This window comes from Diplotaxodon limnothrissa, linkage group LG13 (assembly GCF_057381915.1).
Source record: "Diplotaxodon limnothrissa isolate DT_005_m linkage group LG13, D_limnothrissa_male_GT1.1, whole genome shotgun sequence".
In the NCBI taxonomy this organism is placed as follows: domain Eukaryota; kingdom Metazoa; phylum Chordata; class Actinopteri; order Cichliformes; family Cichlidae; genus Diplotaxodon; species Diplotaxodon limnothrissa.
This window is the reverse complement of record NC_140608.1, coordinates 27,767,910-27,784,072: the sequence shown is the minus strand read 5'-3', so window position 1 is coordinate 27,784,072 and position 16,163 is coordinate 27,767,910. Positions and strand designations below refer to the sequence as shown.

Genomic DNA, 16,163 nt, shown 5'->3' with positions numbered 1-16,163 from the left:
ATACACAGCTCCCCCTGGAAGTTTTCTAAGACACATATGCAGAGCTTCCCACCACCTACAAAATGCTTACATGTGAATAATAACTATGCTGGGAATTTATTGTCACATGATCAGTGACAAACCAGCTTTGATCATTTTAACTGCTCATTCATGCATTCACACCCATTCACATAAGCACTTTTTTCTATGTAAGTGCTTTCTATCTAACATTCACACATGCATATGAAGAGAGCGTCATGTAGAATCAGCCAGTGATAGATGTCTCTGATGTCTTCGTGCTCTGTTTTGGGTAAAACACAACAAAAGTTTCTAGCATATCAATACGGAGCCACCAAACCAGGGTGAACAATGTTTTTCTTCAAGGGGTCAAACTGACTCAGGATCAGTGGAAATGCAGTAAGTGGAACAAATCAGAAATTACTGTTTGTTTATTATTTTAAAAAGCTCCATTTTTGTTTCAATTTTGTTCTATCCAGAAATGTAGATTCTGTAACAGTAAGGTAAGAGTGCCAGCTCCTTGTGGGTTAATTAAGAAGCACTACTTCTTGTCAGAAGTTAGGTGATGTTAATATTAATTCTAGAAATGTTACAGTGGGGGAAGTGATGACAATTAGTGTAGTTCACTATTGGACAATTCAGTTTAAAAAATGAGATGTAGTTAAACTTACCAAACAGGAACAGGAGACCTGAAGCTTTTCCAGGACTACTGGCTCTCCACCACCTGTTATTCAAACACAGGCTGTTAAAGTGCCTCTAAAAACAACAACCGACTGCCAACTACCACATTTTGAAAACAAGGGGCAGCATTTTCACAGTGACAATGTTGCTACTGCTATCCTGTTTTTACTTTTGATGTTGGTTTTTAGCCCTCAGTTAATCAAGAAACTTTACGTTTTTCCAAGGTCAATACTGGACATACAAATATCTTTTTAATATGTAGCCTGGTTTTGTACAACATGAAAGCACAGCCCTCCTGATATGGCACAACATCTCATTAACACACCTTGTTTCTCTGCATTATTTTGATAGCTTTAAGCTAATTTTGGATAATCCTGAACTACTATTAAAACACTATTCATGAAAAGTGTTCTCAGAAAACGTGTCAAGGAAAGAGCATTTCATTCCTTTGTAGTAATGCTGACATCACCACACTGAGAGCCACGGTGCCCAACACTGGGCCAGCCCAGAATCTATTTGACACCTCGGCTAAATTTGCAAACGTGGAGTGATTATTAAGACCCTCTAGTGAAAAAGAGAACATTGATGTTATCTCTGACCTTGATGATTACTTGTGCTTGTCCAGATAACCCTTCTCCCTCCATATCTGCTGCCTGTACTGTCAGAGTGTACTGTGGATATTTCTGTTGGAGGAGAAATATAATAAGTTCAGCTCATCAACAAGAAGGATAAAACATTCTATCATCAGTTTGTATCCAAAGGAGACTCTGATGAGATACTTCTCTTTTTAAAGTTCAGTGGAATATGCTAACTAATTTCTGTTTACATAGAACTGACAGTGTCATGTGACAACATCCCAGCAGGACAAAGTTTTCATGTTGATTATTGGCAACAGGAATATATGGAATCAAGCTTTTTTCTGAAACCAGAAAGAGCTGACAGACACTTTGGTACATTTTAATGTTGCAGATTCATCTAATGCTATAATGCTGTCCACCCTATGAAGCTAACCACTAACTGTGTGGTAGCATAGGCAGAATGAGAGCCAGGGAGTTTATTTTCCAGTTGCACTCAGAAGAGACAGTTTTATTTCATCTTTGAACATATATCTTTGAGACAGCACCAGATCATATTTAACTTTGTCTACACTGACACACCTGTGTTAGCCTACTTGAATTAGTGGACATAAGTGGACAGATATCAGCTAAACAAGTAAAATGGAATGAAGTCGTGATCTTTTCCTGCTTCTTTGATACAATTTGCTGTTTGTTAAAGCTGTTTTTAATTTGTAAAAAAGTGGTACAGGGGAAAAGAAAAGTTAAAACTGCCAACTTAATAGTTGTTCTTTTTTTTTCTAAATCCCTTGTATGCCAGTCATAAGTGGGTCCCCTTATCCCGAGCTGGCCAGTGTGCTTACTGTCACTGAATGCGTTAGAAGGCTAACCTCTCTGTCTAGTCCAGTGCCAGCAACACTGATGGCTCCAGTAACTGAGTTGATTTCAAACATGTTGTCACTGGGCAGCTGCGGGTCCTGCCTCAGAATACGGTAACGGATATCTGAGTTGGCATTATCTGGTTCATCAGAATCTGTAGCCTCGACCTTAATCACTTCAGAACCTGGAGAGAAAGAATTCAGAAGTAGGAATTAAGAACAGTCATTCAGGCTTTGTTTATCTTTTATTTATAGTAGGTTTACAATGTACACATCCCACTTTACTGGAGCTAATTACAAATAAAGTACCTTGTAACTATTAGCAACCGATTCCTTTTTCTTCTGTAAAAGTGAAACAAGCACACATGACAAGCAAGCTTAAATTAAAAACACTATCAGTACCTTGTGCTGAGTTTTCAGCAACTTGTCCCTCAAAGGTGTTTTGAGAGAAGACAGGTTTGTTGTCATTCTGGTCGATGACTTTAACTGTAACACTCATGACCTCCTGGTGATCTCCACTTTCTGCCACGACATGCACTTGTAGCTGCCAATATACAATCACATTAAAATTATGCTGTTCAAAAAAAGAATAAACAATGTACATTAATGCTTTTATTCAAAATAATAGGAACATTTTGGGGCTTTATTGGATAGAGAAAGTGTAGATAGACAGAGAGAAGGAAAGACATGCAGCAAAGGGCTGCGGGTCATACTCAAACCACACCTGTTGCTGCTGCTGTGGTAAATAAAATAAAAAAATCTGTCAGCACAACTCTTTGGGCTTAAATTATTAGAAAGACTTCTGATAGCTCATTGCTCAGACTATGTTTTAATTATAAAACAAAAGGTTATAATCTATTTTCTTACAAAGAACTACCATAAATATCTTTGGTAGATAGTGAAACATCCACACTCTCCTGTTGTCTTTCTGTGACTTAATACTTTGATGCAGTATAAATGGGAGAGAAGCTATAAAACTTGTAAAACGTGTTCATCTGGACGTAACATTTAAGTGGAAGAAATATTGGCCATGAGTACCATCCAGAGAGAGTTGGGGAATGGCTGCAACCACAGCATTGTAAGATGTTGAAAGATGGTGGACAGGGAGGACGCTGGGTTGAGCAGGAGTCAAGGAGCCTGTTTATGTGAACCACCTCTGAACTGAAGAGGGGGCCTAAGGTTTACATCTCTCACTGCAAATTCATTTGTATTTTAATTTAGATTCAAATAGCATTTACATTCTGAAGCAGTAACCTTATTTTATTCTTATGTTAATACATCAATAGATTCAGTTACTTTTGCATAAAAACACTGCTTTCAAGTGGTCCAAGAGTACATTTCAGAGCTTGTACTTTTTCACTTTCACTTAAGTAAAGAGGTTGATTCAGTACTTTTACCTTTACTGGAGTATTTTTTAAACACAAGAAAAATGTCACTTTACCTTATAATGGGCTACTTCCTCTCTGTCGACTGGCTGTGTGACATACAGACTGCCAGTGTCTCTATTCATGGTGAAAAGGGCAACAGGAGGCTGATCAGCTCCTGGACCAGTGATGCTGTAATGTAAATTCTGCTTTTGATGTTCATCAGACCGTATCTAAACAAAACACACCAGGATTAGGTTAAACCACTCTCACTGACTACAGTTATAATATTGCACAACAACTATTGTAAAGCAGTTGTGCAGAGGTCTTTAGCTGTACTTTTTTTAAAACATTTATTATTAGCCCATTATTAGTTTTAACAAATTTTACGTAATACACCATGGACATAAAAAAATGCATAATGATAAAACAGAAAACAAAACAAAACAAATCATAACAGAAGGTAAGGGCAGATATACAAATCAAGTTAGCACTTCAAGCCGTTAAGTCCACAGTGTATACGTTACAGTTCACCAAAAAGCTGTAGAATTTTGACCATATGGACCAAAACTTGTCCAGTTTATTTCTTAATGCATAAGTTATTTCCTCCATAGATAGTATAGATGTCAGTCCATTAAACCACTGAGATAGTCCACATATTTTTTGATTTTTCCAACACATAGCAACACAGCGCTTGGCTTCCAAAAGTCGATCGTTAACAGAGCTCTATTGTTTGCAGCAAGTACAAAATTATTTGTGTATATATTTAAAATACACATGTTGGGATCAAGTGGAATCACATCACCAATGATTGGACAGATTTATTACCTTTTCCCAAAAAACTTTCACATGTGGACATTCCCATATACAGTGAAACAAAGAACTCCTATCCACTCCACACTTAATACAGGTGTCTGGGATGTTTGGGTTAAAATGATGCATTTTTGATGGAGTAATATATTGTCTTGTTAACCATTTATGTTGAAGTAGTTTAGATTAATTGTCTGACTCTGGGCCAAGAAGCATGATTTATACCAATCGTCATCTGATATATCCATTTGCAAATCATTCCTCCAAGCCTCTAAAATAGACTGCGTTGATTCTTTGGAATTTTCCATAAATAATTTGTACAATGCAGAAACTTGGCCTCTCTCATTTAGATGATTTATAACTGTATTCTCTAGAGAGGAGTAGGTGGGGATTTCAAAGCTGTTACCTTGTGTGGTTAAGATAACATTTCTTAATTGAAGAAATTTAAAAAGAAATGTTTGACAGGAATAGAAAATGTACTTCTAAGCTGTTCAAAAGCCATAAGAGTATTATTCCTAAACATATCAGCCACTTTTCTTATACCTTGACCGAACCAAAGTTTAAAGCCTGCATCCGCCCTACCAGGAGGAAAGCTATTATTTCCAAATATTGGAGTGAACCTAGAAAGTTGTGACGTTTCTCCCAAGTAGTTATGTGTTTCATACCAGATCATTACAGTGTTTTTAAAAAAAGGGGTTCTTAGTTTGCTTAAGTAGTGCTTTCCTGTTGGCTGAGTAAAGATATAAGTTAGGGGGAATTTTGATTTCTGTAGACTGCATAGAAACTCACGCTGGAGTCTGCTCATTAGCAAAATAAAACATTGCCACTCTGATTTGAGCAGAAGTACCACGTTAAATTAGGAAGTTGTAAACCCCCTCTTTCATAAGGAAGGTATAGTAAGGAGATTCTGAGCCTTGGTCTTTTGCTATTTCAGATAAAGTTTCGGAATCGTTTTTGCAAATCTTAAAAGAAAGATTTTGGTCGAGAGAGAGATATTGATTGAAAAAGGTAAAGATATTTGGGCAAAATTTACATTTTTAGTATATTAATACGATCAGTTAAAGATATAGGTAATTTCGTCCATCTATTTAGGAGTGTAGTAACTGACATCGTTAAGGAATTATAATTGGATGCAAGAATATTTTCAATTGAGGGAATTGATTTCACACCTAGATAAGTAAACCCATGTTCAGATTGCAGAAAGGGAGGATTTTGCAGAAACTGGAGGATTTTGTCGTTCATTTTTATTCAAAAATAATATTTCAGACTTTTTATTTTGTAACCAGAAAATGTACTAAATGTATTAATGAGACTTAATATGGATGGTATTGATTTGTTTAAATTGGTGCAGAACAGGATCATATCATCTGCATATAGGGCAATACGGTGGTCAACATTGCCTACTTTAATTCCTGATATGTTTTTATGATTCCAAATTGCCATCGCAAGAGACACAATTGCCAAGGTGAACAAGAGAGGTGACAAAGGGCACCTTGTGTAGTACCACGATAGAGTCTGAATGGTGTGGAAAAAAGACCGTTAGTTAAAATCTCTTCTTGAGGATTGGAGTATATCAATTGAATCCATTTTAAAAATCTGTTTCCAATACCAAACTTTCTCAAAACTTCAAATAAAAATGGCCATTCAATCCTGTCAAAGGCTTTTTCATCATCCATTGAGATTAATGCGTTGTCTCTGGTCTATTTTTTCTCATAAATGATCTTCATGACCCTCCGTATATTGTGAAACCTCTACCTCCCCTGGATAAAGCCATTCTGGTCTGAGTGAATCATATTAGGCAAGAGTGTCTCTAGTCTCGTAGCTAATAATTTGCAAAGTATCTTTTAATCAACAGTGAAATTGGTCTATAAGAACTGCAATTAATTGCTGGCTTTCAATAAAAGGTTTCAGTAAAAGTGTAATTGTTGCAATATTACATGGAGGGGGGGAGAGACCCAGATTCAAATGATTCCTGATACATATCCAATAAGGGCTGGATCAAACTGTCTTTAAATATGTTGTATATTTTTATTGGTATCAGTATTGGTATAATCAGGTCCAGTTTTACCCCCTTTCATGTTCCTTATAGCATTATAATTTCTTCTACTCTTATATTAAGCCCTAGTTCATCCATACCGTTCTAGGAAAATGCAGCTGATCTAAAAAAAAAAAAAATCATTTTTTTAATTAAAATGAATTTAAATGCTCAGTTTTGTATAGCTGTTTATAAAAAGTGCAAAAAGAGTCATTAATATGTTTAGGATCAGCTGTGATCTGTCCTTCATCTGTAGTTACAGAATTTATTGTTCGTCTGAGCCTGTTAAATACGCCAAGCCAGTATTTTACTTGCTTTTTCATCCTGTTCATAATATGACTGTTTCAGTCTTATTAAACTGTTAGTAGCTTTATTTAATGACAAAATATTGAATTTAGCTCTGAGTTTATTTAACTCTAGAATTGGAGCATTAGATTTGGATATAAATATCTCTTCCTCAATGTCTTTTGCCCTCTCAGGAAAGCCTCCCATTTTAAAGTAGCCGTGGTTTGAGTTGTATTATAAGCAAAGTAATAATCTATTTGCTTTCCAATGTGTTCCAAGAATTCTGGATCTTTCAACCAGAAAGATTGCAGTCGCCATCTAGTGGTAAATAATGGTAAGCTGGGTAAATATAGTTGAAATGAAACGGTGGAGTGATCTGATATGACAATACTATCACACCAGGATTTAGTTACCATGGATACCAAGGATGCAGAAAGTAAGAAATAGTCAATTCTGGAAAAGGTCCCATGAGTGCTAGAGTAGCAAGAGAAAGTAATCTTATCTGGGTGCATGTTTCTCCAAACATCAACTAAATTGAATTCAGTCATAAATTGTAGTATTTCCTTTCTAGACTGCTTATGAGCTGAATTGACTCCACTTGATTTATCAACACTTGAATAAAGTGTGCAATTAAAATCTCCCCCAATAATGATTTATCCTGGAAATAACAAAACAGATTTCTAAAAAAAGATGGGTTGTCATTATTGCATTCATATGTATTAAGTTCAATTTGTGAGGCTATCTCACATTGGACAATAAAATATCTGCCATAATAATCACTAATAATGTTAACAAGGTTAAATGGTACTGAGTTATGAATTAGTGTAATTACGCCTCTGGATTGAGAATTATATGAAGCATGAATAATGTGACTCGACAAATTAAAGCTCAAGTAATATTTTTACAAGCGACCCACCTAACTGCTGATGACACTATTAGAGTAAGGAGACAATGGCCGGATTCGATTCATAACTTGTTTCAGTTTAACCAGTTTATTCAACCTTCGAGTAAACCAACACGGAGACATCCTGTGCAGAAACAAAAGTCTGAAGTTAATTTCAGAATCAGATTCTCTTACTTCAATTAACTTAATAGGATAGGGTCCTCTGTTGTTCTCAGTGAAGAAAATAGCTGGAAAAACACGTGCAGTGTTTGGTTCCACGTTGCTGCTGCTGTCAGGAGCATTACTGCTGCCATCTGTCACCGTGAGGATGACTTTTGTTTGTCCAGTTAACCCTTCTCCCGCCATATCTGCTGCTTGCACTGTCAGAGTGTACTGTGGATATTTCTGGTAAGATACAGACATCAGCTCATCAACAGGAAGGTAGAAACACTGACATCGGTTTTACAGACTGTAACACAGCCTTCAGACGGACTAAAGCTCTTCATCTATGAAGGCCGATTCTGCTGAAAAGCTGAAGTTTAACTTGTTTAATATTTTACTTATGACAAACATGATGCTTTTGAGAGGCGTGACCAAACTTAATAAAATAAAGTATTCCTTGACCATTTGGCACGAGGCTGTTTGTTGTTGCTCTGCGAAGTCAGTCGCAAAGAGTTTTACGATGCTGCACCAAAAACAGATTTCTCTGATCTGCCATAGTTTGCATGGAAGACACAGATTTATCTGACAAACTATTTGCCAAGTAGGAATTGTGTGTCCAGAGGCATGACACAAACCAGAAATGTAGACTGATAAACTATAACTATACTTCAGAGGCTGTGTCAAATTTGAGTTTCATTATCAAAAAACAAAACATGTTTTTTTGCAGCACCCTCTTTGTGACTGATTTCTAGCAGTGACAGGCAGACTACTGATCCTGATTCATTACAAAATGTTTTTTCAGCCCTTAGGTGTAAAAGGACACTTGTGTTTTAAATGCGTTTAACAGGTTTTACCTCTCTGTCCAGTCCTCTACCAGTGATTCTGATGCTTCCAGTAATTGGGTTGATTTCAAACATGTTGTCAGTGGGCAGCGGTGGGTCCTGGTTCAGAATACGATAGCGGAGCTCTGAGTTGTCAGTATTTGGCTCATCGTCGTCTTTGGCCTCAACCTTAACCACCTCAGTCCCTGGAGTGGAGGAAATAAAAAAGAAGTTCCTGAAGGTCTTCACACTGCTTCATTTACAAGATTTTCTGAATAAAATGGACGTAATGCAAAACGTCTGCTAATTTCCTTCCAACCCAATTCATTCTCTGGTGCTTTCGGCGTCATTTTGATTATCTTTAAGTCTCTGGTATCTTGAGATTCCTTAAATATAGTGGACGTGGAGAAACCTCCATCACGGATAACAATTATAAATAATAATGGATTGTATTTATATAGCGCTTTTCGGGGCACTCAAAGCACTTTACAATTCAGTCACTCTCACATTCACACACTGGTGGAGGCAGCTACAGTTGTAGCCACAGCTGCCCTGGGGCAGACTGACAGAAGCGAGGCTGCCATATCGCACCATCAACCCCTCTGGCCAACACCAGTAGATGGTAGGTGAAGTGTCTTGCCTAAAGACACAACGACCGAGACTGTCCGAGCCGGGGCTCGAACCGGCAACCTTTCAGTTACAAGACAAACTGCCAACTCTTTGAGCCACGATCGTCCAAAAACAAAGAAAACTACCTAAGAAGTCCAGAGGCAATAAGGTTTCTATACATACCGATGGTCGTGGCCTCAGCAACATTTGCGTTGTACTCCACCGTAAAATAAGGTTTGTTGTCGTTCTGGTCGATCACAATGACTATAATCTCCATGGGTTCCTCAGCTTGTCCTGCTCCGTCACTCACAGCATGTGCTTCAAACTACACAGACAGAAGATTTTAAGTTTAGATTCGCCCACACACACACTTTTCCAATGGGGATCAAAATGCAATAATCAGGTACGAAGTGAGGATGATTACCGTGTAACTGGCTGTTTGCTCTCTGTCGAGTGGTTGTGTTACATACAGAATGCCCGTCTCTCTGTCCAATGTGAAACGACCAACAGGAGGCAGATCAGCTCCAGGACCAGTGATGCTGTAAAACATCTTCCTTGTTCTGTCTTCACTAGAGCGGATCTGAACAAAAATACAACAGAACTGAGTCAAACCACTGACTCCAACAAAAGTTAGCGTTGAACAACAGCTACAGCAAAGAGATACCTGAGGTAGAAGACGGGTTCCAATTTTCTACATGCTGTTATTGGGATTGTAAGAAAAACAAGACAGCCCCCATAATCTTATAATTACAATACTGTATTTGGTTAAAATTTCCGATTGTTCAAATATGTTATTTTCTTTAGTTGTAAGATAATGTGTGTCCCAGTCTCAAATGAGGAGAATTATTCCTCTGTTACACCACAAGAGGGACCATCTCCTGAAATGAGCAGCTCTGGCTGCCAGGCCACTCACCATGAGGCAGTGTGCCTAACGAACGCTGTGTGAGACTGTGTACAAACCTGTAACTATGTGCATATAGTTGCAGAATATACAGTAAAGGCAGACGCACAAAGCTAAACTGGTTTCTATTTCTTTTAATCTAAGTGTGCAACAGGATCATTCAATAAGGCATCTTGTGATCTCTGAATAAGGAATTATTTTGATATCAAATCTTATTACTGAGTTTCGTTGTGGCACACGTGGGACAGTTTTCTCTCTCGCTGATCATCTAACTAATAATCAATGAAATCTGAATGCTGCTTATTTTAACAACCAAACCTGACTGATGTATTACTGGAGACATGAGTAACTGCAGGTTAGTGGTTCTTTTTTTGTCAAAATCTGTTCTCTGTTGTTGTTGTTGTTGTTGTTTTTAAATATAATTTTGTTTTACATTTATATGGATGAATCTGAGACTGAATGGTTGTCTGTGTCTCTGTGTGTTGGCCCTGCGACAGACTGGCGACCTGTCCAGGGTGCACCCCGCCTCTCGCCCTCTGACAGCTGGGAAAGGCTCCAGTGCCCCCCGCGACCCTGGAACGGATAAGCGGAAGCGAATGGATGGAGGGATTTATATGGATGCTTCCTGTTTGTTTTTGTTTCCCGAGTCTTTAATTCAATAGTTTTTGGAACAAATAATCTGCCCATTGTGCACAGCCACGTTTTAACTGGTACAATCACACACAGACATTTTACAGTTGTTCTTTTTCAGTTCAGTTCAGTTCAGTTCATTTTTATTTCAAACATTTCAAACATGTGCCTTCACAATCATTACAAAATATCATTCCATTATTTGTTTGAAAAGGAGTAGGCTGAAGTATTTACTTATTTGTCCCTACCCCCTCAGTTGTTCTTTTCAAAACAGTATTTTAATGATTGCCAAACCGAGTTGCTTTCAAGTGGCATTTGAAAATGACAGCAAATGTCAAAACGAGTATACCCACTGTAAAGAAAGCCAAATGGAAAAGATCCTGTCGCGAAAACAACAAATTGAAATACACTTTAGAATAAATGTTTTGCCACAAGATAATTGAGGTCCCCTTACCTGAGCTACTTTCAGGGGATAGGTTCCTCTCTTATTCTCAGTAACACTGAGTGAAGGAATAACCCAGTCTCTCTTCCTCCTCCTCAGCCCTTCACCTGGCTTGGGAAACTGCAGAACAGGCACCTGAGCATCAGCTGCATTCTGGGAAAACAAGCAGACATTTTATAGAAGAACACTTCCAGAAATGGATCAAGTGCAATGAGGAGGATGAGATACATTCGATGTACTAGGATTATGTTGACTGTCAAAGGTGGCTGTAACAACAAGAGTAGCTCTGTAACCCACTAACTAAATGTAACCGACCCTTACATGTGCAGCCACACAGTGTTAAAGAGAAACAGCTCTTTGTGTCCAGAGCCTTAGTTTTGTATTCAAAGTCATTAAAAAGGTACTTGAGGTTTCATGCTCTAAGTAAATAACAGTACGATGTAAGCGGGATATTTTCCTTAAAAAAAATTATTTCGAGAAGAAGAAAAAATTGGTTTTCTTTTGTCTCTTATCTGACTGCTGAGCCCACTTTAATATAGTGATGCTCACCATGCTCACACTGACAGGAATGGTCAGTTTTAGGCCTTGTGAGTCCCAGGAGTGGATGAAGAAGTCATGGTGTCCTTCATGAAGATAAACTGCTCTCTTTACCTGAAAGAAAACATTTTTTATAGATTTTTAAAGAAGCTAACATGTAAAAAACATTCAGAATTTGTCAAAGTAAAATTCAGTGATGTCCGTTAGCAGTCTATGATACAGTGCTCAGTCGTCGAAGAAACTTTTGCTCCTCTTTAAATATGTTGCAACATTTCAGCTTTCATGTCAGCAAAAGCTAAAATATCCTCAGAGCTAGAAACGCTCAGTTCTTTTCAGCAAAAAATCCCACAAACACTAATTAATCTAACATTGTCAGAGATATTTGTTGCAGTACATTCAAATGTTTACTACTTTCTGTTTACCCACAAAAACAGTACCAAGCAAGTCTTTGAATCTGCACTCACCATCAGTACACCGTCTGTCTTTACTACAAAACGTTTGTCAGAGGTGTCAAACAGAAATCTTGTGCGATCTGTGCAGTCAGTGAAGCCCACTGAGAACAGAGAGAGAATAGTTATTGTTTAATTACTGGAGTTCATGAAGAGAAAGAAAAATAAGTGGCACGTCTTAAATGCATAAGAACAAAGTAATAAAAACTGTTGTTAAATCAAATAGAAGTTAAGAAATATCCTATGCTTTGAAGGTCTATGAAGACTCATGTATCAAAGCTGCAGAAAAATTGGTATTAGTTGATATCATGCCTGGTATTACTTCGGCTACTCTATAAGTATGTTAACTGGTCTAGTCTTATTACACCTCCTACATATCTGCAAGCTGCTTTGAAACCAACTTCAGCTTCAGGTGTGGTGAAATGTGCACATGTGATGTGAGATGTTTTGTCATCATTGTAGCTGTGCATGACAAACAAATATTTTGATTAATATATTTTTGGTATGGTGACGTAGTGGTTAATACTTTGGCTCACAGCAAGATGGTCTTGTGGTACAAACCCAGGAGCTCCAGGTGCAATACTTTTCTCACTTGTGAAAAATGTGTTTGATTAAGAAATTTCATCCCTGAAATTCTCAGCTATTTGAAATGTGCTGTTTGCTTTTAACCTGTTGATGGCCTCTCAGAAACAAATCCCTACTAACTGCAACTTTAAACCACTACTAACCAATATACAACCATTTCTGTTATTACCTTTGCCCAGTACTGTGCCTCTTGTCAGGTAGTTTCTCGTCACACTGAAAGTGAGCTGATCTGACTGAAACCCAGGTACACATACTGGCTCCTCAGCAGTCACTAAATTTGGAGGCTAGGACAGAAGAAACAGCATTTTAATGGTTGCCACGAATGATTCAGATTCCTTTAAACAATTACTTGTGCATGCAGTTGTAGGTAGATCATCAGAGACATTACAGAGTTTTCAAAAGTATCACCAAGCAAGAAAAAAAGAACTTATCAGTGCGGTTACTTTCTGGTTCCCAGCAAAATAAGAAAAAAGTGTTTATAAGTAGGACTTCCCTGGTGTAGGCACAGGGCGCAGGATGTTTAGTAGCAACATGTTTCAGTCAGCCGTGTGGTGTTGTGAGAATGAGGACCCAAAATGCAGGCATTGGCTGTGATGCAAGTGAGCTCTTTATTACACGAGGTGAAAAACAACAAAAGCGAGGATGACAAGGACAGAACTAAAACATAGCCTAAACTGGGGAAAAACTAGACAACACAAACACACAAACCTAAAACCATACAACCTCTGGACGAAGATCGGAAATGTCACAGAGAATGTTGGGCAGACAGATGCAGAAATTTCACCAGGTTACACAGACCAGGTGACAAGGAACACAGGCAGGCACACACTATAAACAGGGCTGCACATAAGTGGTCCGCGTGCGCTGTCAAAATAAAAGAGGTGCACAAGATAAGAAGTTGAAACGCGTGTTTGCGTACATAAGATTTTCTGGAGGAGGATAGACATTTGTTTAGAACTCTTAAAGATGTCGAAGAAGCTCCTTTAAGCAGTTACTGTGATGTTCCTCCACCTCCAAAGAAATGTCAGGAGTCCAAACCGCAAAAGAAGCGCGTATTCCTAGAAAAGTGGTTGCAGAAGGTGAGCTGGCTTCAAACAAATGATTGCGCGCACAGAATGTGGCGCAGAATGTGCCGCATACTCCCATACAACTTATGTGCACCCCTGACTATAAATACAGACAAGGTAACGAGGGAATGACATAGCAGAGGGGAACACAGCTGCACCTAATTAGACAAGACAAGGAAGTAAAACAGAATAAACTAACATGAGACAGGACCTTTCAAAGTAAAACAGAAACTTCACAAACACAAGCTCAGGGACATGAACAGAGCAGAGGGGGAGGACTCAGGCAACCAAAATCAGAAACAACTAGAACATAAGATAATAATAATACCAAACACAAAACGACCCAGGACCATGACAAAATCAGTGTTATTTGTTATCTATCCCTTATATTTGTTATCGTCCACCTGGGTCTTACAGAGTTTCTGTCTGTTTGCTCAGACTTTTTATCTGATTTAGTGCTCAGCTCAGTAAAATAATTATTGTGGGTGATTTTAACATCCATGTAGATGCTAAAAATGACAGCCTCAACATGCCATTTAATCTGTTTTTAGACTCAATCGGTTTCTCTCAAAATGTAAAAGAACCCACCCACCTCTTTAATCACACTCTAGATCTTGTTTTAACATATGGCATAGAAACTGAACATTTAACAGTGTTTCCTGAAAACCCTCTCCTGTCTGATCATTTCCTGATAACATTTATATTCACAATAATTGATTACACAGCGGTGGGGAACATCCATTGTTATCGTCCTCTATACCTTTTTACCAACACAGAGCAGAACAGCTTCCTGAACACTACTCCAACAGAGGTTGATTACCTTGTTAATAATTTTAACTCTTCTAAGTATGACTCTGGATACTGTAGCTCCTGTGAAAAATAAGGCCTCAAATCAGAAGTACTTGAATCCCTGGTATAACTCTCAAACACGTACAACTGATACTTTGATACTTATTTAGTCTTTTTGTCCAATTGATCGTTCAGTCAGGTGTCAGAGCTCATCACAGCACAGAAACAGCTTTAGTGAAGGTTACAAATGATCTTCTCTTGGCCTCTGACAGTGGACTCATCTCTGTGCTTGTCCTGCTAGACCTCAGTGCAGCGTTCCATACTGTCGACCATAATATCCCATGAGAGCGATTAGAACATGCTGTAGGTATTACAGGTACTGTGCTGCAGTGGTTTGTATCATATCTATCTAATAGACTCCAATTTGTGCATGTAAATGGAGAGTCCTCTTCACACACTGAGGTTAATTATGGAGTTACACAGGGTTCAGCGCTAGGACTAATTCTGTTTACATTATACATGCTTCCCTTAGGCAGTATCATCGAAGACATCGAAGCATACATTTTCACTGCTATGCAGATGACACCCAGCTCTGTCTATATCGGATCTATATCTGATATTCTGTCCTGTTACCTAACCAACCAAAATTTCAAATTCAATTTGGAAATCGTGGATTCTTTGGGTTAAAAATGTGACAGAGTGCACTGCTTGTCGTGCAGTTGAACCCCATCTTACACTTGAACTCAACTGTAACACACCTCCACAGTGATTTTTCAGAGAATGCTTTACGTATTTCAGCAAGACTATGCCAAATCTTTTTCTGCATGCAATCCAACAGCATGGTTTCATAAGAGCAAGAAGTGTCTGCAGGCTAGACCTTTCAGTCACTTGAATTCAAGAAAAATTCAATTCAGCAGAACTGGAAATGAAATGAGAAACATAGCAAAGGACATTACAAACTATTAAGAATCTAAAATCTTTATCAGTACCGTATAGAAAAAATAAAGGCTTCTGAAACTGTAGCAACTGGTCCCATTAAACATAGAAAAGAGTGTTGTTAGAAGAGGTGATGCAGCAGAGTTGTGCTGTCACTGTCATCTATAAACAAAAACTAAATTTTATCCTCAATTTTTAAAAATAGTAAAAGAAATAGTAAAAAAATGTCTTGTAGAACATTTGAACTAATATTCAGTATTAAAATGATTTTGAAAATGCAAAATATGTAATATGATTTAATATATAAATATGTAAGATATCTAATTCTTACCTGAAAAACTGTTAAAATGCACCAAATTACAAACCAAATGCTCCCCATGTCTTTCTCTCAGTGAAGGCAGAGCACAATAACCAATGATCTTGTTTCCTGAGGGTAGTTACAGCAACTGAACATTCACGTAGACGAGTCTACTTTCAGCGCATGACGTCAGCTTGTAGAAGCTCTGGCTCTGTTTTCCTGATATGGTCATGCACACTAAACACACCTGAGCAGACAGATTCCAGTAGTTTCTGTATTTATGAACATGTAACAGACATACAACATACACTCTGCAGCATAGAGAAAGTTCAGCTTCAAAAAATAAACTATTAAGAGTAAGTCATGTAACTTCTGTTTGGTCTGTTTGGAATACCATCTGAATAGAATCAGAATTGCAACAGTTTTGTTCTTCAGCATGACAGTGACCCC

At 38.0% G+C, this 16,163-nt stretch overlaps 1 protein-coding gene across 1 annotated transcript; it reads right to left on the bottom strand.

The window, feature by feature from the left end:
• Positions 1 to 673: 673 nt before the first annotated feature.
• Positions 674 to 15,794, bottom strand: LOC146620413 (cadherin-1-like). Its single transcript, XM_085368951.1, has 14 exons — positions 15,747 to 15,794; positions 12,793 to 12,907; positions 12,054 to 12,142; positions 11,602 to 11,703; positions 11,065 to 11,205; positions 9,504 to 9,659; positions 9,263 to 9,404; positions 8,504 to 8,676; positions 7,683 to 7,892; positions 3,552 to 3,707; positions 2,513 to 2,654; positions 2,123 to 2,295; positions 1,278 to 1,361; positions 674 to 721 (listed from the first exon to the last, which is right to left on the bottom strand). The coding sequence occupies exons 1-14, from the start codon at positions 15,792 to 15,794 to the stop codon at positions 704 to 706; spliced, it is 1,749 nt and encodes a 582-aa protein (XP_085225077.1). The 3' UTR covers positions 674 to 703.
• Positions 15,795 to 16,163: the final 369 nt, after the last annotated feature.

Coding starts and splice junctions, on each gene's coding strand:
- LOC146620413 (XM_085368951.1), bottom strand. CDS start 15,794: ATGGGGAGCATTTGGTTTGTAATTTGGTGCATTTTAACAGTTTTTCAG. Junction 12,143..12,792: donor AGGCACAGTACTGGGCAAAG/GTAATAACAGAA, acceptor CTCTGTTCTCAG/TGGGCTTCACTGACTGCACA. Junction 2,296..2,512: donor TGCTGAAAACTCAGCACAAG/GTACTGATAGTG, acceptor CTTTCTCTCCAG/GTTCTGAAGTGATTAAGGTC.